The sequence below is a fragment of the Nerophis lumbriciformis genome, linkage group LG01 (genome assembly GCF_033978685.3).
Source record: "Nerophis lumbriciformis linkage group LG01, RoL_Nlum_v2.1, whole genome shotgun sequence".
Classification (NCBI taxonomy): domain Eukaryota; kingdom Metazoa; phylum Chordata; class Actinopteri; order Syngnathiformes; family Syngnathidae; genus Nerophis; species Nerophis lumbriciformis.
The window spans coordinates 61,890,267-61,908,531 of record NC_084548.2 but is presented as its reverse complement, the minus strand read 5'-3'; the positions used below and the strand labels follow the sequence as shown (position 1 = coordinate 61,908,531).

Below are 18,265 nucleotides of genomic sequence, written 5' to 3'. Positions count from 1 at the left end.
ATATATATATATACACATATACATACATACATGTATACACACATATATATATATATACATATACATACATATATATACACACACAATAATATAGATGGATTAGATAGATAGATAGATAGATAGATAGATAGATAGATAGATAGATAGATAGATAGATAGATAGATAGATAGATAGATAGATAGATAGATAGATATACCGGGCCCCAGACAAAATCTTTTCTCTAAATTTGGTCCCCCCGAGTCAAAATAATAGCCCAGGCCTGTTCTAGAGTACTATTTTTTATACTATATTTTATAATATTTATCATCTAAAAGTAAATGTTTACTTTTAAAAGTGATATGTTGAAATTGTACTGTTTTGGAGGCAGTTTAAAAGGATTTTTAATTCATTCAAAGTTTCGCGATCCAAGTTTTCCGAGGTACCAGCTGCGTCTCAGAACCGAATAAACTCGTATCCCGTAATGAAGCGGGACTCAGGAGGATGGTCTGCTGCTCGTGGCGTGACGACGTCACAAGTCACATGTCTTCCCGCTCACTTGAGAGCGTGACTAATAAACATGAGAGCTCTGTGTCAATTTGCTCAAAAGTCCTCTGGGAGCTGCTGCCAAAGCCTGAGGACGACGCTGCCGTGTGTGTGTGTGTGTGTGTGTTTGTGTGTGTGTGTCTCCCTGCAAAATAAACAGGAGTGTAGGCCTCGCCAGAGCAGCGGCGTGATGATTCAACGCGAGTGAGAAAGTGGTCACGGAAAGCTCACTGCCAACATCTCCAACTGCAAATGTCAGTGGCGTGCAGGACGAAGGACGAGTCACACGTTCCCGCCTTCCTCCCCAGAACATCATGTTTGCCCCGCGGATGAAGGACTTGACAGGGACCAGGTTGGAGACGATCGATAACCTGTTAGCGGCGAAACAAGCTCGACGGGCGATGGCGAGATCTTGCTCTCATGAATTCTAATGAGGCCACTCAGGAAGCTCATTTCCCGCCAGCGCGACACCGCGCCGTGACGGAGAACGGACTTTGCATTCATTATTTGCAGGAAAAAAAATAGCCGAGGCCCGATTCTCCCGACGGAACAATGTACTGTAGCTTGGATGAGCTTTGTGGTCATGAAAGTATTTTCTCTTTCAGTCTGGTCGGTTCATCGGTCCATTAATCAGCAAACAGCAAATAAACATCACTGTCAGAGGGGCCTTGACGTGGCGGACATACAAACCCCAAAACCAGTGAAGTTGGCACGTTGTGTAAATGGTAAATAAAAACAGAATACAATGATTTGCAAATCCCTTTCAATTTATATTCAATTGAATAGACTGCAAAGACAAGATATTTCATGTTCAAACTGGAAAAGTTTGTTATTTTTGCAAAAATTAGCTCATTTGGAATTTGATGCCTGCAACATGTTTCAAAAAAGCTGGCACAAGTGGCAAAAAAGACTTGAGGAATGCTCATCAAATACTTATTTGGAACATCCCACAGGTGAACAGGTTAATTGGGAACAGGTGGGTGCCATGATCGGGTATAAAAGCAGCTTCCATGAAATGCTCAGTCATACACAAACAAGGATGGGGCGAGGGTCACCACTTTGTCAACAAATGCGTGAGCAAATTGTTGAACAGTTTAAGAAAAACCTTTCTCAACCAGCTATTGCAAGGAATTTAGGGATTTCACCATCTATGGTCCGTAATATCATCAAAGGGTTCAGAGAATCTGGAGTAATCACTGCATGTAAGCAGCTAAGCCCGTGACCTTCGATGCCTCAGGCGGTACTGCATCAAAAAGCGACATCAGTGTGTAAAGGATATCACCACATGGGCTCAGGAACACTTCAGAAAACCACTGTCAGTAACGACAGTTTGTCACTACATCTATAAGTGTAAGTTAAAACTCTACTATGCAAGGCGAAAGCCATTCATCAACAACACCCAGAAACGCTTCGCTGGGCCCGAGCTCATCTAAGATGGACTGATGCAAAGTGGACAAGTGTTCTGTGGTCTGACGAGTCCACATTTCAAATAGTTTTTGGAAGCTGTGGACTTTGTGTCCTCCGGAACAAAGAGGAAAAGAACCATCCGGACTGTTACAGGCGCACGGTTCCAAAGCCAGCCTCTGTGATGGTATGGGGGTGTATTAGTGCCCAAGACATGGGTAACTTACACATCTGTGAAGGCACCATAAATGCTGAAAGGTACATACAGGTTTTGGAGCATCATGTTGCCATCCAAGCAACGTTACCATGGACGCCGCTGCTTATTTTCAGCTTCGTAGTAAAAGAGTGTGTGTATTAGATTGGCCTGCCCGTAGTCCAGACCTGTCTCCCATTGAAAATGTGTGGCACATTATGAAGCGTAAAATACCACAACGGAGACACCCGGACTGTTGAACAACTTAAGCTGTACATCAAGCAAGAATGGGAAATGATTCCACCTGAAAAGCTTCAAAAATTGGTTTCCTCAGTTCCCAAACGTTTACGGAGTGTTGTTAAAAGGAAAGGCCATGTAACACAGTGGTAAAAATGCCCCTGTGACAACTTTTGTGCAATGTGTTGCTGCCATTAAATTCGAAGTTAATGATTATTTGTAAAAAAAATATATATACGTTTCTCAGTTTGAACATTAAATATGTTGTCTTTGTAGCATATTCAACTGAATATGGGTTGAAAATTATTTGCAAATCATTGTATTCCGTTAATATTTACATCTAACACAACTTCCCAACTCATATGGAAACGGGGTTTGTATATGATGGAACAAACGATTACATGTAATAAAAGAGAATAAGGAACTACTTTAAATACTGTGTTGATATTGTTAAACGTTCATTCTGTGTTTATTTTCTGATTGAATTTTGTGAATAAAACAGTTGATACATGTGATCGGTATCGTCCGATCTCACTCACGGATGATCAGTATCGGACTTGGCAGAACTCCAGCATAGTTTTCTCTGAGGTTTGACTTGGAGAGGTTTCCAGGTGTCACAGTAAACGTTGCCACCTCGGCGTGATCAATGGCGGCGTAATCGCCCGCCATTCTGAGATGAAGATTGCTCTCCGTCGTCTCGTTTGTGCCTCGTTTCGCTCAACGCCTCCTTGACAAGGAACCATCCGGCAGTATCTGCCGAGAGCACACATTGCCGAGGCGGGACTGCACATCTGGAGGAAGACAAGTTCAATCAGCTGGAAGATGAGCTGCTCCCCGCACATTTGCACGCACACTAAGTCCAAACGTCGTGCAAACCGATATTTGGCATTTTTACGTATATCGGTATCGCCCTTGTTTTATCGGTATCGTCCAATACTTTTTGTTTTGTTTTCCTTTTTCCCCCAACTACAACAGAATACCATATATACACATATGATACCAGTGTATATTATTTAAAAAATAGTGAAAAGTAGAGCGTAAGATAGTACCATCAATTCCGGACAATACTTTTTCCTACGCTTTGAACCCTGCGGCCCATAATACGGTGCGGCTACTTCATGGATTTTTTTTAGTTGACCACCATAATGAAAACAGTTTAGAAAAACAAAACAAGCAAAGGCACTGAAAAGGTGTGTTATTGTTTGTGCACAAACAATAACACACCTTTTCAGTGCCTTTGCTTGTTTAGTTTTTTTTAAACTGTTTGCATTATGGCGGTCGACTAAGAAAATCTATGAAGTAGTCGCAATGTTTTATAGGCCACAGGCTGCAAAGCGTAGGAAAAAAGTATAGTCCGGGATTGATGGTACTAACTTACTCTCTAATGCTACATTGCCCTTCTGTCTAGACTGAGCTTTCAACCGGAGATAGAATTGCCATTCCATCTTCAAGCCGTCCACAGCGTTTTTACTCGTATAGATTCTTTATTCATCGCTCCAAGCAACATTTGTAAGTTTTACAATATAACTAAAACTATTCTGACTTACAAAACCGTCCCATGTGTGATGACTGTAGGAGTGTTTTCATGCATATGTGCACATGATATGATAATGTAATGTAGATAGCATCGTTAGCATTAGCTAATATGCTACCACGCTTACGAGTGTCTGTTAATACAAACCCCGTTTCCATATGAGTTGGGAAATTGTGTTAGATGTACATATAAACGGAATACAATGATTTGCAAATCATTTTCAACCCATATTCAGTTGAATATGCTACAAAGACAACATATTTGATGTTCAAACTGATAAACATTTTTTTTTTTTTTGCAAATAATCATTAACTTTAGAATTTGATGCCAGCAACACGTGACAAAGAAGTTGGGAAAGGTGGCAATAAATACTGATAAAGTTGAGGAATGCTCATCAAACACTTATTTGGAACATCCCACAGGTGTGCAGGCTAATTGGGAACAGGTGGGTGCCATGATTGGGTATAAAAACAGCTTACCAAAAAATGCTCAGTCTTTCACAAGAAAGGATGGGGCGAGGTACACCCCTTATAGTCAAACAGTTTAAGAACAACATTTCTCAAAGTGAAATTGCAAGAAATTTAGGGATTTCAACATCTACGATCCATAATATCATCAAAAGGTTCAGAGAATCTGGAGAAATCACTCCACGTAAGCGGCATGGCCGGAAACCAACATTGAATGACCGTGACCTTCGATCTCTCAGACGGCACTGTATCAAAAACCGACATCAATCTCTAAAGGATATCACCACATGGGCTCATGAACACTTCAGAAAACCACTGTCACTAAATACAGTTTGTCGCTACATCTGTAAGTGCAAGTTAAAGCTCCACTATGCAAAGCGAAAGCCATTTATCAACAACATCCAGAGACGCCGCTGGCTTCTCTGGGCCTGAGATCATCCAAGATGGACTGATGCAAAGTGGAAAAGTGTTCTGTGGTCTGACGAGTCCACATTTCAAATTGTTTTTGGAAATATTCAACATCGTGTCATGCGGACCAAAGGGGAAGTGAACCATCCAGACTGTTATCGACGCAAAGTTCAAAAGCCAGCATCTGTGATGGTATGGGGGTGCATTAGTGCCCAAGGCATGGGTAACTTAAACTTACACATCTGTGAAGGCGCCATTAATGCTGAATTGTACATACAGGTTTTGGAACAACATATGCTGCCATCTATGCGCGGTCTTTTTCATGGACGCCCCTGCTTATTTCAGCAAGACAATGCCAAGCCACATTCAGCAAGTGTTACAACAGCGTGGTTTCGTAAAAAAAAGAGTGCGGGTACTTTCCTGGCCCGCCTGCAGTCCAGACCTGTCTCCCATCGAAAATGTGTGGCGCATTATGAAGCGTAAAATACGACAGCGGAGACCCCGGACTGTTGAACGACTGAAGCTCTATATAAAACAAGAATGGGAAAGAATTCCACTTTCATAGCTTCAACAATTAGTTTCCTCAGTTCCCAATCGTTTATTGAGTATGTTAAAAGCAAAGGTGATCTAACACAGTGGTGAAAATGCCCTTTCCCAACTACTTTGACATGTGTTTCAGCCATGAAATTCTAAGTTAATTATTATTTGCAAAAAAAAAAATAAAGTTTATGAGTTTGAACATCAAATATCTTGTCTTTGTAGTGCATTCAATTGAATATGGGTTGAGAAGGATTTGCAAATCATTGTATTCCGTTTATTTTTACATCTTACACAATTTCCCAACTCATATGGAAACGGGGTTTGCATTAATAACTTACAATGACATTATTTTTGTATGGTTTCACTTTCACAAATTCGCCAAAAACGTCACCGTGGAGTTATTTAGTCTGTTTAGCTGATTGGAGAGATAGTGGGTCCATGACGATGACTTCTGTTTTGTTTGACCAGCCGTTTTACTGCCGTGTTACGGACACTGTTTGGAAGCAATTAAGGTATGTAAATAAACATTTACAGAATATTTCTGAGTAAATAACTAATTTCACAACGTATATATCTGCGGTGCGACTTATATGTGGAAAAATTTGTTTTTTCCTTCTAAAATTTGGTGAGTGCGGCTTATATACCGTACATTTGTTTGTGTGTTATATAGGTTGTGCATTGTTGTGTTTCCTCTTCATCCAGCGTGTGTGAGGGTTGCAAAAAGAGCATATTTTCCTACAAGTTGTTTGTATTCAGACAAGGCAAGCGCAGGAATAGCTTTCGTATGACATGGCAACTGGAAGGCTCACAACTCGGCTGTGTCATCATTCCCAGCTCCGACGTCCAACTTCCCAGGAGAATGGACCGCAGCAGAACATTTTACGCACGTACAGTATTTCTTCCCGGCGGACCAAAACCGGTCCTTGTGCGCCAATAAAAGTGGATCCTCTCTGCCTAACTTTGCAACGTTTACTTCCGCGCCAGGCCGCCATCGCCCGATCCCCCGTCAGCCACCTCTTCTGGGCTGCTATCAATGATGGATGAGGCCTGCATTAATGATGAGGAAGGCGATACAAACACACGGCGAGGTCCCCACAAGGGAGGAGAGACGGCCATATGAAGATGTCAAAGTAGAGTAACAGCCCTGATTAACCGTCCCACATGTGACCGTGCAGGAACACAAAACGACTCGAGTGTTCTCTCCCTCATCAAATATTCCACAACCCAGGATTGGTTTCATTCACAATTTGAGCTGTGTGACACAAGATGTATTCTGCTTCACAATAAAAGTCTGGTTATTGTTGTCAGCCTCAAGATTAATTCTCGCACAAAAAAAGCCTGTACAGTAGCCATACACTCAGAAATGGATTTACTCTATTTTTCAGACCATAGATTGCACCTGATTATAAGGAGCACTGCCGAAAAGGGAGTTTATTTTCATATATAAGGCGCACTGCCGATTAGGGGGTCTATTTTCATATATAAGGCGCACCTGACTATAAGGTGCATTAAAGGGTCATATTATGATGTATTACTACACTTTAAACACTTCCTTATGGTCTACATAACATGTCATGTTTAGTGTGACACAAGATGTCGTCTCCTTCACAATAAAAAGCCGCTTATTGTTGTCAGCCTCGAGATTCATTCTTGCACAAAGGAAGCCCGTACAGTAGCCATACATTCAGAAATGGATTTACTCTATTTCTCAGACCATAGGGTGCACCCGATTATAAGGTGCACTGCCGAAAAGGGGGTCTATTTTCATATGCTGAAAAGTGGTTTATTTTCATATATAAGGCGCACTGTCCATAAGGGGGTCTATTTTCATATATAAGGTGCACCTGATTAAAAGGCTCATTAAAGGGGTTATATTATGATGCATTACTACATTTGAACACTTCCTTATGGTCTACATAACATGTTATGTGTAGTGTGACACAAGATGTCTTCTCCTTCACAATAAAAGGTCGCTTATTGTTTTCAGCCTCAAGATTAATTCTCTTACAAAAGGAAGCCCGTACAGTAGCCATACATTCAGAAATGGATTTACTCTATTTCTCAGACCATAGGGCGCACCTGATTATAAGGCGCACTGCCGGTTAGGGGATCTATTTTCATACCATAAGGCGCACTACGAATAAGGGGGTCTATTTTCATATATAAGGTGCACCCCGTTATAAGGCGCACTGCAGACAAGGGGGTATATTTTCATATACAAGGCGCACCCCGTTGTAAGGCGCACTGCCGACAAGGGGTCTATTTTCATATATAAGGCGCACCTGATTATAAAGCGTATTAAAGGGGTTATATGATGAATTTCTACATTTAAAAACTTCCTTATGGTCTACATAACATGTCATGTGTAGTGTGACACAATATGTCTTCTTCTTCAGAATAAAAGGCTGCTTATTGTTGTCAGCTTCAAGATTAATTAGCGCACAAAGGAAACCCGTACAGTAGCCATACATTCAGAAATGGATTTACTCTATTTTTCAAACCATAGGGCGCACCCGATTTCAAGGCGCACCACCGATAAGAAAGTCTATTTTCATATATAAAGGTGCACCCCGTTATAAGGCGCACTGCAGACAAAGGGGTCTATTGTCATATATAAGGCGCACTCCGTTGAAAGGCGCACTGCCAATAAGGGGGTCTAGTTTCATATATAAGGCGCACCTGATTATAAGGTGCATTAAAAGGGGTCATATTATGATGAATTTCTACATTAAAACACTTCCTTATGGTCTACATAACATGTCATGGGTAGTGTGACACAAGATGCCTTCTCTTTCACAATAAAAGGCCGCTTATTGTTGTCAGCCTCAAGATTAATTCTCGCACCAAGAAAGCCCGTACAGTAGCTATACATTCAGAAATGGATTTGCTCTATTTTTCAGACTATAAGGTGCACCCGATTATAAGGCGCACTACAAATAAGGGGGTCTATTTTCATATATAAGGTGCACCCGTTATAAGGCGCACTGCAGACAAGGGGGTCTATTTTCATATATAAGGCGCATCCCGTTGTAAGGCGCACTGCCGATAAGGGGGTTTATTTTCATATATAAGACGCACCCGATAATAAGGCGCATTAAAGGCCTACTGAAATGCGATTTTCTTATTCAAACGGGGATAGCAGGTCCATTCTATGTGTCATACTTGATCATTTCGCGATATTGCCATATTTTTGCTGAAAGGATTTAGTAGAGAACATCGACGATAAAGTTCGCAACTTTTGGTCGCTGATAAAAAAAGCCTTGCCTGTACCGGAAGTAGCAGACGATATGCGCGTGACGTCACAGGTTGTGGAGCTCCTCACATCTGCACATTGTTTACAATCATGGCCACCAGCAGCGAGAGCGATTCGGACCGAGAAAGCGACGATTTCCCCATTAATTTGAGCGAGGATGAAAGATTTGTGGATGAGGAAAGTGAGAGTGAAGAACTAAGAGGGCAGTGGGAGCGATTCAGATAGGGAAGATGCTGTGAGAGGCGGGTGGGACCTGATATTCAGCTGGGAATGACTAAAACAGTAAATAAACACAAGACATATATATATATATATATACTCGATTAGCCACAACACAACTAGGCTTATATTTAATATGCCACAAATTAATCCCGCATAACAAACACCTCCCCCCTCCCGTCCATATAACCCGCCAATACAACTCAAACACCTGCACAACACACTCAATCCCACAGCCCAAAGTACCGTTCTCCTCCCCAAAGTTCATACAGCACATATATTTCCCCAAAGTCCCCAAAGTTACGTACGTGACATGCACATAGCGGCACGCATATACGGGCAAGCGATCAAATGTTTGGAAGCCGCAGCTGCATGCGTACTCACGGTACCGCGTCTGAGCATCCAACTCAAAGTCCTCCTGGTAAGAGTCTCTGTTGTCCCAGTTCTCCACAGGCCAATGGTAAAGCTTGACTGTCATCTTTCGGGAATGTAAACAATGAAACACCGGCTGTGTTATCCGGCACAACAGTCAGGGGGTGCATTCTACGGCGGGGGTGCGTTATCCGGCACAACACCTGCCGCAATACACCGCTTCCCACCTACAGCTTTCTTCTTTGCTGTCTCCATTGTTCATTGAACAAATTGCAAAAGATTCACCAACACAGATGTCCAGAATACTGTGGAATTTTGCGATGAAAACAGACGACTTAATAGCTGGCCACCATGCTGTCCCAAAATGTCCTCCACAATCCGTGACGTCACGCGCAAGCGTCATCAAACCGAGACGTTTTCAGCAGGATATTTCGCGCGAAATTTAAAATTGCACTTTAGTAAGCTAACCCGGCCGTATTGGCATGTGTTGCAATGTTAAGATTTCATCATTGATATATAAACTATCAGACTGCGTGGTCGGTAGTAGTGGGTTTCAGTAGGCCTTTAAAGGGGTTATATTATGATACATTTAAACACTTCCTTATGGTCTACATACCATGTCATGTGTAGTGTGACACAAGATGCCTTCTCCTTCAGAATAAAAGGCCGCTTATTGTTGTCAGCCTCAAGATTAATTTGTGCACAAGGGAAGCCCGTACAGTAGCCATACATTCAGAAATGGATTTACTCTATTTTTCAGACCATAGGGCGCACCTGATTTTATGGGAATAAGTGGGTTTATTTCCATATACAAGGCCCACTTGATTATTATAGGCCAAAATATACGGTACATTACAACCAGAATTAATACGTACATTAGCCGCACCGGGGTATAAGGCGTACTGTCCATTTTCGTGAAAATGAAAGGATTTTACAAAAGAAAAGGTCAATCATGTACAATATTATGACAATACTTCATAAAACTACTGTACTCCTTTTAGTACATTCTATTGTATTGTTTCCAAACAATATTTGTATCTAAAAGTACTAAAAAGCATGTTACATGTTCAATTGATTTTAATTCATCTGACTGATTTGAGATACAAGTTTTTGGAGTCACCAGCTCAGTGGTGACTGCTTTGGGCTGGGCGATATAACGATAGCAACCTATGTCGTGATAGACACGTGATCGATGTCAATTAAAATGTGCTCGAAAAAACTTTCAATATTTGTTTTTTTTCTTCTCGGCGTGAAGAAAGCGGAAGTATGGAAGCAAGGTCGGTCGCATGAACAAAAGGCACTCGCTCTCTGGTAACCGAGCGACGCAGGAAGTGATCACGTGACACGCTAACAGCCAATCAGGTGACAGTATCAACTATCCAGTTTGGTTGATTCTTTGCATGGAGTGAAAAGAGAAAGTCCAAATGACGAAATTGTGGATAAAAGAGGAAAAGTTACCTGTACAGGTTTTTGGATTTTTATCAAAAGTGACCGTAAATGATGCAAGGCAAGACCGCTAATGTTAGCCGGGCTCACCCTTTAGAGCAGTGTTTTTCAACCACTGTGCCGCGGCACACTATAGACAAGAATAATAATAAATAATATATTATATATAAGATATATAAATAATATAAATATATTCTACATATACTCTACATTTAAGTGCAGTCAAGAAGGAACATGCAGGCAGTGGAACTTAGGGAAGGCTATGCAGAACAAAACTAAAACTGAACTGGCTACAAAGTAAACAAAAACAGAATGCTGGACGACAGCAAAGACTTACTGTGGAGCAAAGACGGCGTCCACAATGTACATCTGAACATGACGTGACAATCAACAATGTCCCCACACAGAAGGATAAAAACAACTGAAATATTATTGATTGCTAAAACAAAGTAGATGCGGGCAATATTGCTCAAAGGAAGACATGAAACTGCTACAGGAAAATACCAAAAAAAGAGGAAAAAAAACACCAAAATAGGAGCGCAAGACAAGAAGTAAAACAGTAGACACAGGAAAACAGCAAAAAAGTCAAAATAAGTCAGGGTGTGATGTGACAGGTTGTGACAGTACACCTACTTTAAGACAAGAGCTATAGTGATGCATGCTTGGTTATGGTTTAAAGTCATATCCAACGACTTTTTACTGTCAACTGAGTTTAGTTTGTTAATGATTTCTGCTGGTGGTGTGCCTCCGCATTTTTTTGTACGGAAAACATGTGCCTTGGCTCAAAAAAGGTTGAAAAACACTGCTTTAGAGCACTGATTGATTGAGACTTTTATTTGTAGATTGCACAGTACAGTACATATTCCATACAAATGACCACTAAATGGTGACACCCGAATAAGTTTTCCAACTTGTTTAAGTCGGGGTCCACGTTAATCAATTCATGGTACAAATATATACTATCAGCATAATACGGTCATCACACAAGTTTATCATCAGAGTACATACATTGAATTATTCACATTATTTACAATCCGGGAGGTTTGGTTGCTATAAGCACTTCAGTCATCAACAATTATATCATCAGAGAAATGGACATTGAAACAGTGTAGGTCTGACTTCGAAGGATATGTACAGCGAGCAGTGAACATAGTGAGCTCAGAAAGCATAAGAACTGGGGATGTCCGATAATGGCTTTTTGCCGATATCCGATATTGTCCAACTCTTTAATTACCGATACCGATATCAACCGATACCGATGTATACAGTTGTGGAATTAACACATTATTATGCCTAATTTGGACAACCAGGTATGGTGAAGATAAGGTCCTTTTTTTTTTTAAATTAATAAAATAAAATAAGATAAATAAATTAAAAACATTTTCTTGAATAAAAAAGAAAGTAAAAAAATATAAAAACTAGATGTACGATAATATCGGCCTGCCGATATTGGCCGATAATTTCCGATATTACATTTTAAAGCATTTATCGGACATCTCTAGTTGCAAACATTGCTATTGTCACTTATATTGCTAATGTTACTAATAATGTTGATATTGTTTTTGTTGCTAATATTGTTACAATTGCTAATGTTGCAAATATTGCTAATGTTGTTCATATTGCTGATATTGCTAATGTTGTTAGCAACTACAGCAAGTTAGGCTAGAGAGTCACGACAGTGTGACGTGTCGTGCCATAAGATTTTCTCATGTAGTTAGTTACAATAAAAATTCAATCATATGCTGAAAATTGCTATTAGGGATGTCCGATAATGGCTTTTTGCTGATATCCCGATATTGTCCAACTCTTTAATTACCGATACCGATATCAACCGATACCGATATATACAGTCGTGGAATTAACACATTATGCCTAATTTGGACAACCAGGTCCTTTTTAAAAATAATAATAAAATAAGATAAATAAATTAAAAACATTTTCTTGAATAAAAAATAAAGTAAAACAATATAAAAACAGTTACACAGAAACTAGTAATGAATGAAAATTAGTAAAATTAACTGTTAAAGGTTATTACTATTAGTGGACCAGCAGCATGCACAATCATGTGTGCTTACGGACTGTATCCCTTGCAGACTGTATTGATATATATTGATATATAATGTAGGAACCAGAATATTAATAACAGAAGGAAACAACCCTTTTGTGTGAATGAGTGTGAATGAGTGTGAATGGGGGAGGGAGGTTTTTTGGGTTGGTGCACTAATTGTAAGTGTATCGGCAGGCCGATATTATCGGACATCTCTAATAAGAACAAGTATATACATTTGATTATTTACAATCCCGGGAGGTGGCATGTGGTGGGGGGAGGGGGCTAGGCTAGGGTTGTAGCTGCCTGAAGGTGTTCTTTTAGTGCGGTTTTGAAGGAGGATAGAGATGCACTTTCTTTTACACCTGTTGGGAGTGCATTCCATATTGATGTGGCATAGAAGGAGAATGAGTTAAGACCTTTGTTGGATCGGAATCTGGGTTTAACGTGGTTTGCGGAGCAAACAGCTGTAACTTCCTGCCACTAAACCTGCAGAAAATACTTTGTCGTAGGTTTCTGTATGTTTCCATGTATTCATTTATTCTGCTTTAAAGATGTAACCTCGATTCTGACTTGCTGCTAAACTACTGGCCGGTGCCTCACCTCCCCTTTATCTCTAAAATCTTCAAAAGAAATTGTTGCACAGCAGCTAAATGAATACTTTGCGTCTAACAATCTTTGTGAACCCTTACAGTTGGATTTCATTTTCACACTTTGCACTATTTTCTTACACTCTATGAAGCATTTTTTACACATTTCGTCATAATAATAATAGATTTTATTTGTAGAAAAAAAAAGCACTTTACATTGAGTAAACAACCTCAAAGTGCTACAGTGTATTAAAAAAAAAAAAAGATAATAAAAAAAAAATAAAAAAATAAAAACTAGAACAGCCAAATAGCTAGAACTAATATGCATATATCTAAAAAAAAAAAAAAAAGGCTTTTTTAAAAAGAAGGGTTTTTAAGCCTTTTTTAAAAGCATCCACAGTCTGTGGTGCCCTCAGGTGGTCAGGGAGAGCGTTCCACAGACTGGGAGCGGCGGAGCAGAAAGCCCTCATGTTCAAGAACTTAAGTGTTCAATGTGATTTTAATATTTTGTTTACATTGTTTGAATGTTTTCAATTTATTTTCCGTGCAGGACACTGGAATGTGGGGCTGACTGGCTGGTTGGGATCTGGACTGGCCTGAGTGCTACTAGTGTGTGGCACTGCACTGGCCAGCCAAAGATGCCAGTGGTTGTTAGCATGTGTACCACTTCGCTTACATCGTGGTGACAATCAGATTCTGCACTTTCTTACAGAGCAGTGCTAAACTCTGTTAAACCTCCCCGGTCCTTTCACTGCAATGCTTTCAAAGACAGAACTTGGAAGTATGCTAAGCTTTTATTTTGCTAAATTCATTCATAAGAACCTAAAAATCATGGCTTTCCACACTCGGCGCCATCTTAGAAGTACGCTAACCTTTCCTTTGTTATCATGCTAAACGTTTTGTGCTGACATTTTTGCTAATTTTATTTGTATAAACTTATAAGTTACAGCTTTCGATACTCGGCGCCACCTTCAAAGTACGCTAACTTGTTCCATGTCAGCATGCTAACGTAAGAATGCTAATGTATTATGCTGGCATTTTAGCTAACTTTGTTTGTTGAATCCTACAATTCATGGGTTTTGATACAAATATATTCACTGTTCCCATTATAACGAGCTAACGTTAGCATGCTAATGTTCATGGTAGCTTTTTTGCTAATTTTATTTGTGTAAACCTAAAAATCATGACTTTCTATACTTGGCACTATCTTAGAAGTATGCTTTTCTTTTGTATTCATGCTAACGTTTTATGCGAACATTTTTGCAAATTGTATTCGTATAAACCAATAAATCAGGGCTTTATATTCTCGCCGCCACCTTAGAAGTATCTTAACGTTTTCTGTCATCATGCTAACATTAGCGTGCTAACATTTTATGTAGGAATTTTTCCTAATTTTATTTGTATAAACCTAAGAATCACGGCTTCCGATACTCCGCGCCACCTTAAAAGTAAGATAACTTTTCCTTTGTTATCATGATCATGTTTTATGCTAACATTTATACAAATGTTATTCCTTTAAATCAGGCTTTTGGATACTCGGCGCCATCTTAGAAGTACGCTAACTTTTCCTTTGTTATCAAGTTGACGTTTTATGCTGACATTTTTGCTCAATTTATTTGTAAAAACTTATAAATCAGGCTTTTGGATACTCGGCGCCACCTTAGAAGTACGCTAACTTTTTCTATGTCAGCATGCTAACGTAGACATGCTAATGCGAAATCTACAATTCATAGGTTTTGAGACATGCCTCCTCCATTTTGCAATTATTTTCACTGTTCCCATTATAATCAGCTAACGTTAACATTGTAGATTTTTTGCAAATTCTATTCGTGTAAACCTAAAAATCACGGCTTTCCACTATCTTAGAAGTACGCAAACTTTTTCTAGCATGCTAGCATTAGCATTAGCATGCTAATGTTTTATGCTAGCTTTTTTAGCATCAATAAACCCTGAGCGGGAAGTTCGCAGCATAGATAGCGGGCCCATCAAATGTGTTTTTGTTTAAATGTAACTTTTGAATAAGTTACAAAAAATTACTTCTTTATTCCACGTTGTAGATTCCGAGAAAATTACGCAAAGTCGTATAGTTTGTGCACGCGTGCCTGACGTTGTGTGTCCGTGCAACAACCAGACAACTGTCCAAATGGCGGAGCGTGGATGCAAAGAAGATTACAACACGAGTTCAGACGAAGGGCGCCAAGGGGATGTTGCACAGCCAGATGTTTGTGTTTGGTGGGAGTGGACTGCACCAAAACCACAGGCGGGAAACATAGAGCTGACCTTACACACACACACGCGTGCCGCGGGACAGCTGTGTGCATGATGCACTTGTGTGTGTGTGTATGTGAATGTGTGTGGTTGTGTGTGTGCATGATGCACCTAACCTGTGTGTGTGTGTGTGTGTGTGTGTGTACATGATATACCTGTGTGAGTGTGTGTGTGTGTACATGATATACCTGTGTGAGTGTGTGTGTGTATTTGTGTGTATGATGCACATGTTTGTGTGTGTGTGTGTGTGTGTGCATGATGCACTTGTGTGTGTGTGTGTGTGTGTGTGTGTGTGTGCATGATGCACCTGTGTGTGTGTGTATGTGAATGTGTGTGGTTGTGTGTGTGCATGATGCACCTAACCTGTGTGTGTGTGTGTGTGTGTGTGTGTGTGTGTGTGTGTACATGATATACCTGTGTGAGTGTGTGTGTGTGTACATGATATACCTGTGTGAGTGTGTGCGTGTATTTGTGTGTATGATGCACATGTTTGTGTGTGTGTGTGTGTGTGTGTGTGTGTGTGTGTGTGTGCATGATGCACTTGTGTGTGTGTGTATGAATGTGTGTGAGTGTGTGTGTGTGCATGATGCACCTAACCTGTGTGTGTGTGTGTGTGTGTATGTGTGTGTGCATGATGCACCTGTGTGTGTGTATATGAATGTGTGTGAGTGTGATTGTGTGTGTGCATGATGCACCTAACCTGTGTGTGTGTGTGTGTGTGTGTGTGTGTGAGTGTGTGTGTTTGTGTACATGATACAACTGTGTGTGTGTATGATGCACCTGTTTGTGTGTGTGTGTGTGTGTGTGTGTGTGTGTGTGTGCATGATGCACCTGTGTGTGTGTGTGTGTGTATGATGCACCTGTTTGTGTGTGTGTGTGTGTGTGTGTGTGTGTGTGTGTGTGCATGATGCACCAAGCCTGTGTGTGTGTGTGTGTGTGTGTGCGATGCACCTGTGTGTGTGTGTGTGTGTGTGCATGATGCACTTGTGTGTATGTGAATGTGTGTGTGTGTTTGTGTGTGCATGATGCACCTAACTTGTGTGAGTGTGTGTGTGTGTGTATGATGCACCTAACCCGTGTGTGTGTGTGTGTGTGTGTGTGTGCACCTGTGTGCGTGTGTGTGCATGATGCACTTGTGTGTATGTGAATGTGTGTGTGTGTGTGTGTGTGTGTGTGTGTGTGTGTGTGTGTGTGTGTGTGTGTGTGTGTGTGTGCGTGTGTGCATGATGCACCTAACTTGTGGGTGTGTGGGTGTGTGTGTGTGTGTACACACCTGGTCTGACGGTCTTCAGGCGGATGGGCTCCTGAAAGTGCCGAATGACGGCCAGTGAGTCCCGGTGGGTCAGCCCGCTCACCGGCGTGCCGTTCACCTCCAGCAGCACGTCCCCGCTGCTCGGTATCCTCCCGGCGTGGCAGACCAGCGCCTCGGCCGAGATGTGTCCGAGGTAGGGGAACTCCCCCTGCTCGGCGCCGCCTCGGAGCTCCACCACCGAGACCAGTTCCCCGGTGCCCCCCCACGACACGGCGCACTCCTGGACTTTGGCGGACCAGTGCTTCTTCTTCTTCAGGGTCTTGGACATTTTTTATTTTTTTTTGCAGTTCCTGAACACGGTCGTCCTTCAAGGCCGCTTCGCTACGACGCAGTGACGCACGCCATTGCGCAATCTCATATGTTGCACTTCCAGGGTCGAACACCCCCGATGCACGCCGGGATATGCGAGGCTTTAGGCGGCTGCGTCAGTGTCGCATAGAGACGCAACGTCTGGAGCCTGGCACGACTCGACCCGACCTGAACCCGCCTCTTTGTGCGGGTCAAGTCCAAAAAAAAAAAAAACTGCACACCTGCCGAACACCGGATGAGCTCCGCGATGTTTGACTTAGTTGCCCGAAGCGCGTCCGAAAAGACGCGGATGTCCCCGCATGGTATCAGCTGTTCGCTGGATCCCAACAGACTGGATCAGCAAGTTCCCCGGGCGCACCTGTCTTCGCGTGGTGACGTCAGCACTCGGGTCCTTGGAGACGGCACAACAGTACCTTCGCTCTCCTCGGGAGGACGACGCGGGGGTTCCGAGCTTTCCTCGCCGCGGCGCGGGTCGCTCTTGGAGCGGGGAAGTATCGCGCGAATGTCCCGCGCGCTTCGTAACGACGCCAACAGACGCGGAACACAAGTATGATCCGATTAAGACTCGACTCCACAACTTTTCTTCCGGCTGCTTCCGTGTTGATGTGTGGAGTGACGGGGCAGGCGTCCAATCAGCGATCGGGAGAGGAGGGCGTTAAACTGCATGCGTTTAGCCAATCACGCGCGACAGAGGGCGGAACTTGTGTCACGGAGAAGTAGGATTTATTTAATAATAATAATAATAATATATTTTATTTGTAAAAAGCACTTTATATTGAGTAAACAGTACTTTTTACAAAGCACTGTCCAAAAAAAAAAGAAGAAAAAAAAGCACTTTATATTGAGTAAACAGGCAGCACGGTAGGAGAGGGGTTACGTCTGCCTCACAATACGAAGGTCCTGAGCAGTCCTGGGTTCAATCCCGGGCTCGGGATCTTTCTGTGTGGAGTTTGCATGTTCTCCCCGTGACTGCGTGGGTTCCCTCCGGGTACTCCGGCTTCCTCCCACCTCCAAAAACATGCACCTGGGGATAGGTTGATTGGCAACACTAAATTGGCCCTAGTGTGTGAATGTGAGTGTGAAAGTTGTCTGTCTGTGTTGGCCCTGTGATGAGGTGGCGACTTGTCCAGGGTGTACCCCGCC

General features: G+C 41.8%; 1 protein-coding gene across 5 annotated transcripts in view; it reads right to left on the bottom strand.

The window, feature by feature from the left end:
- Positions 1–17,729, bottom strand: part of magi3a (membrane associated guanylate kinase, WW and PDZ domain containing 3a) — a 279,636-nt gene extending 261,907 nt beyond the window's left edge. For all 5 annotated transcript variants that reach the window (XM_061923450.2, XM_061923458.2, XM_061923467.2 and 2 more), the window contains exon 1: positions 16,775–17,729. In XM_061923450.2, the coding sequence (XP_061779434.2) occupies positions 16,775–17,081 (307 nt within the window). In that variant the 5' untranslated portion in view covers positions 17,082–17,729. The remainder of the gene's footprint in view (positions 1–16,774) is intronic.
- Between the last annotated feature and the right edge of the window lie 536 nt (positions 17,730–18,265).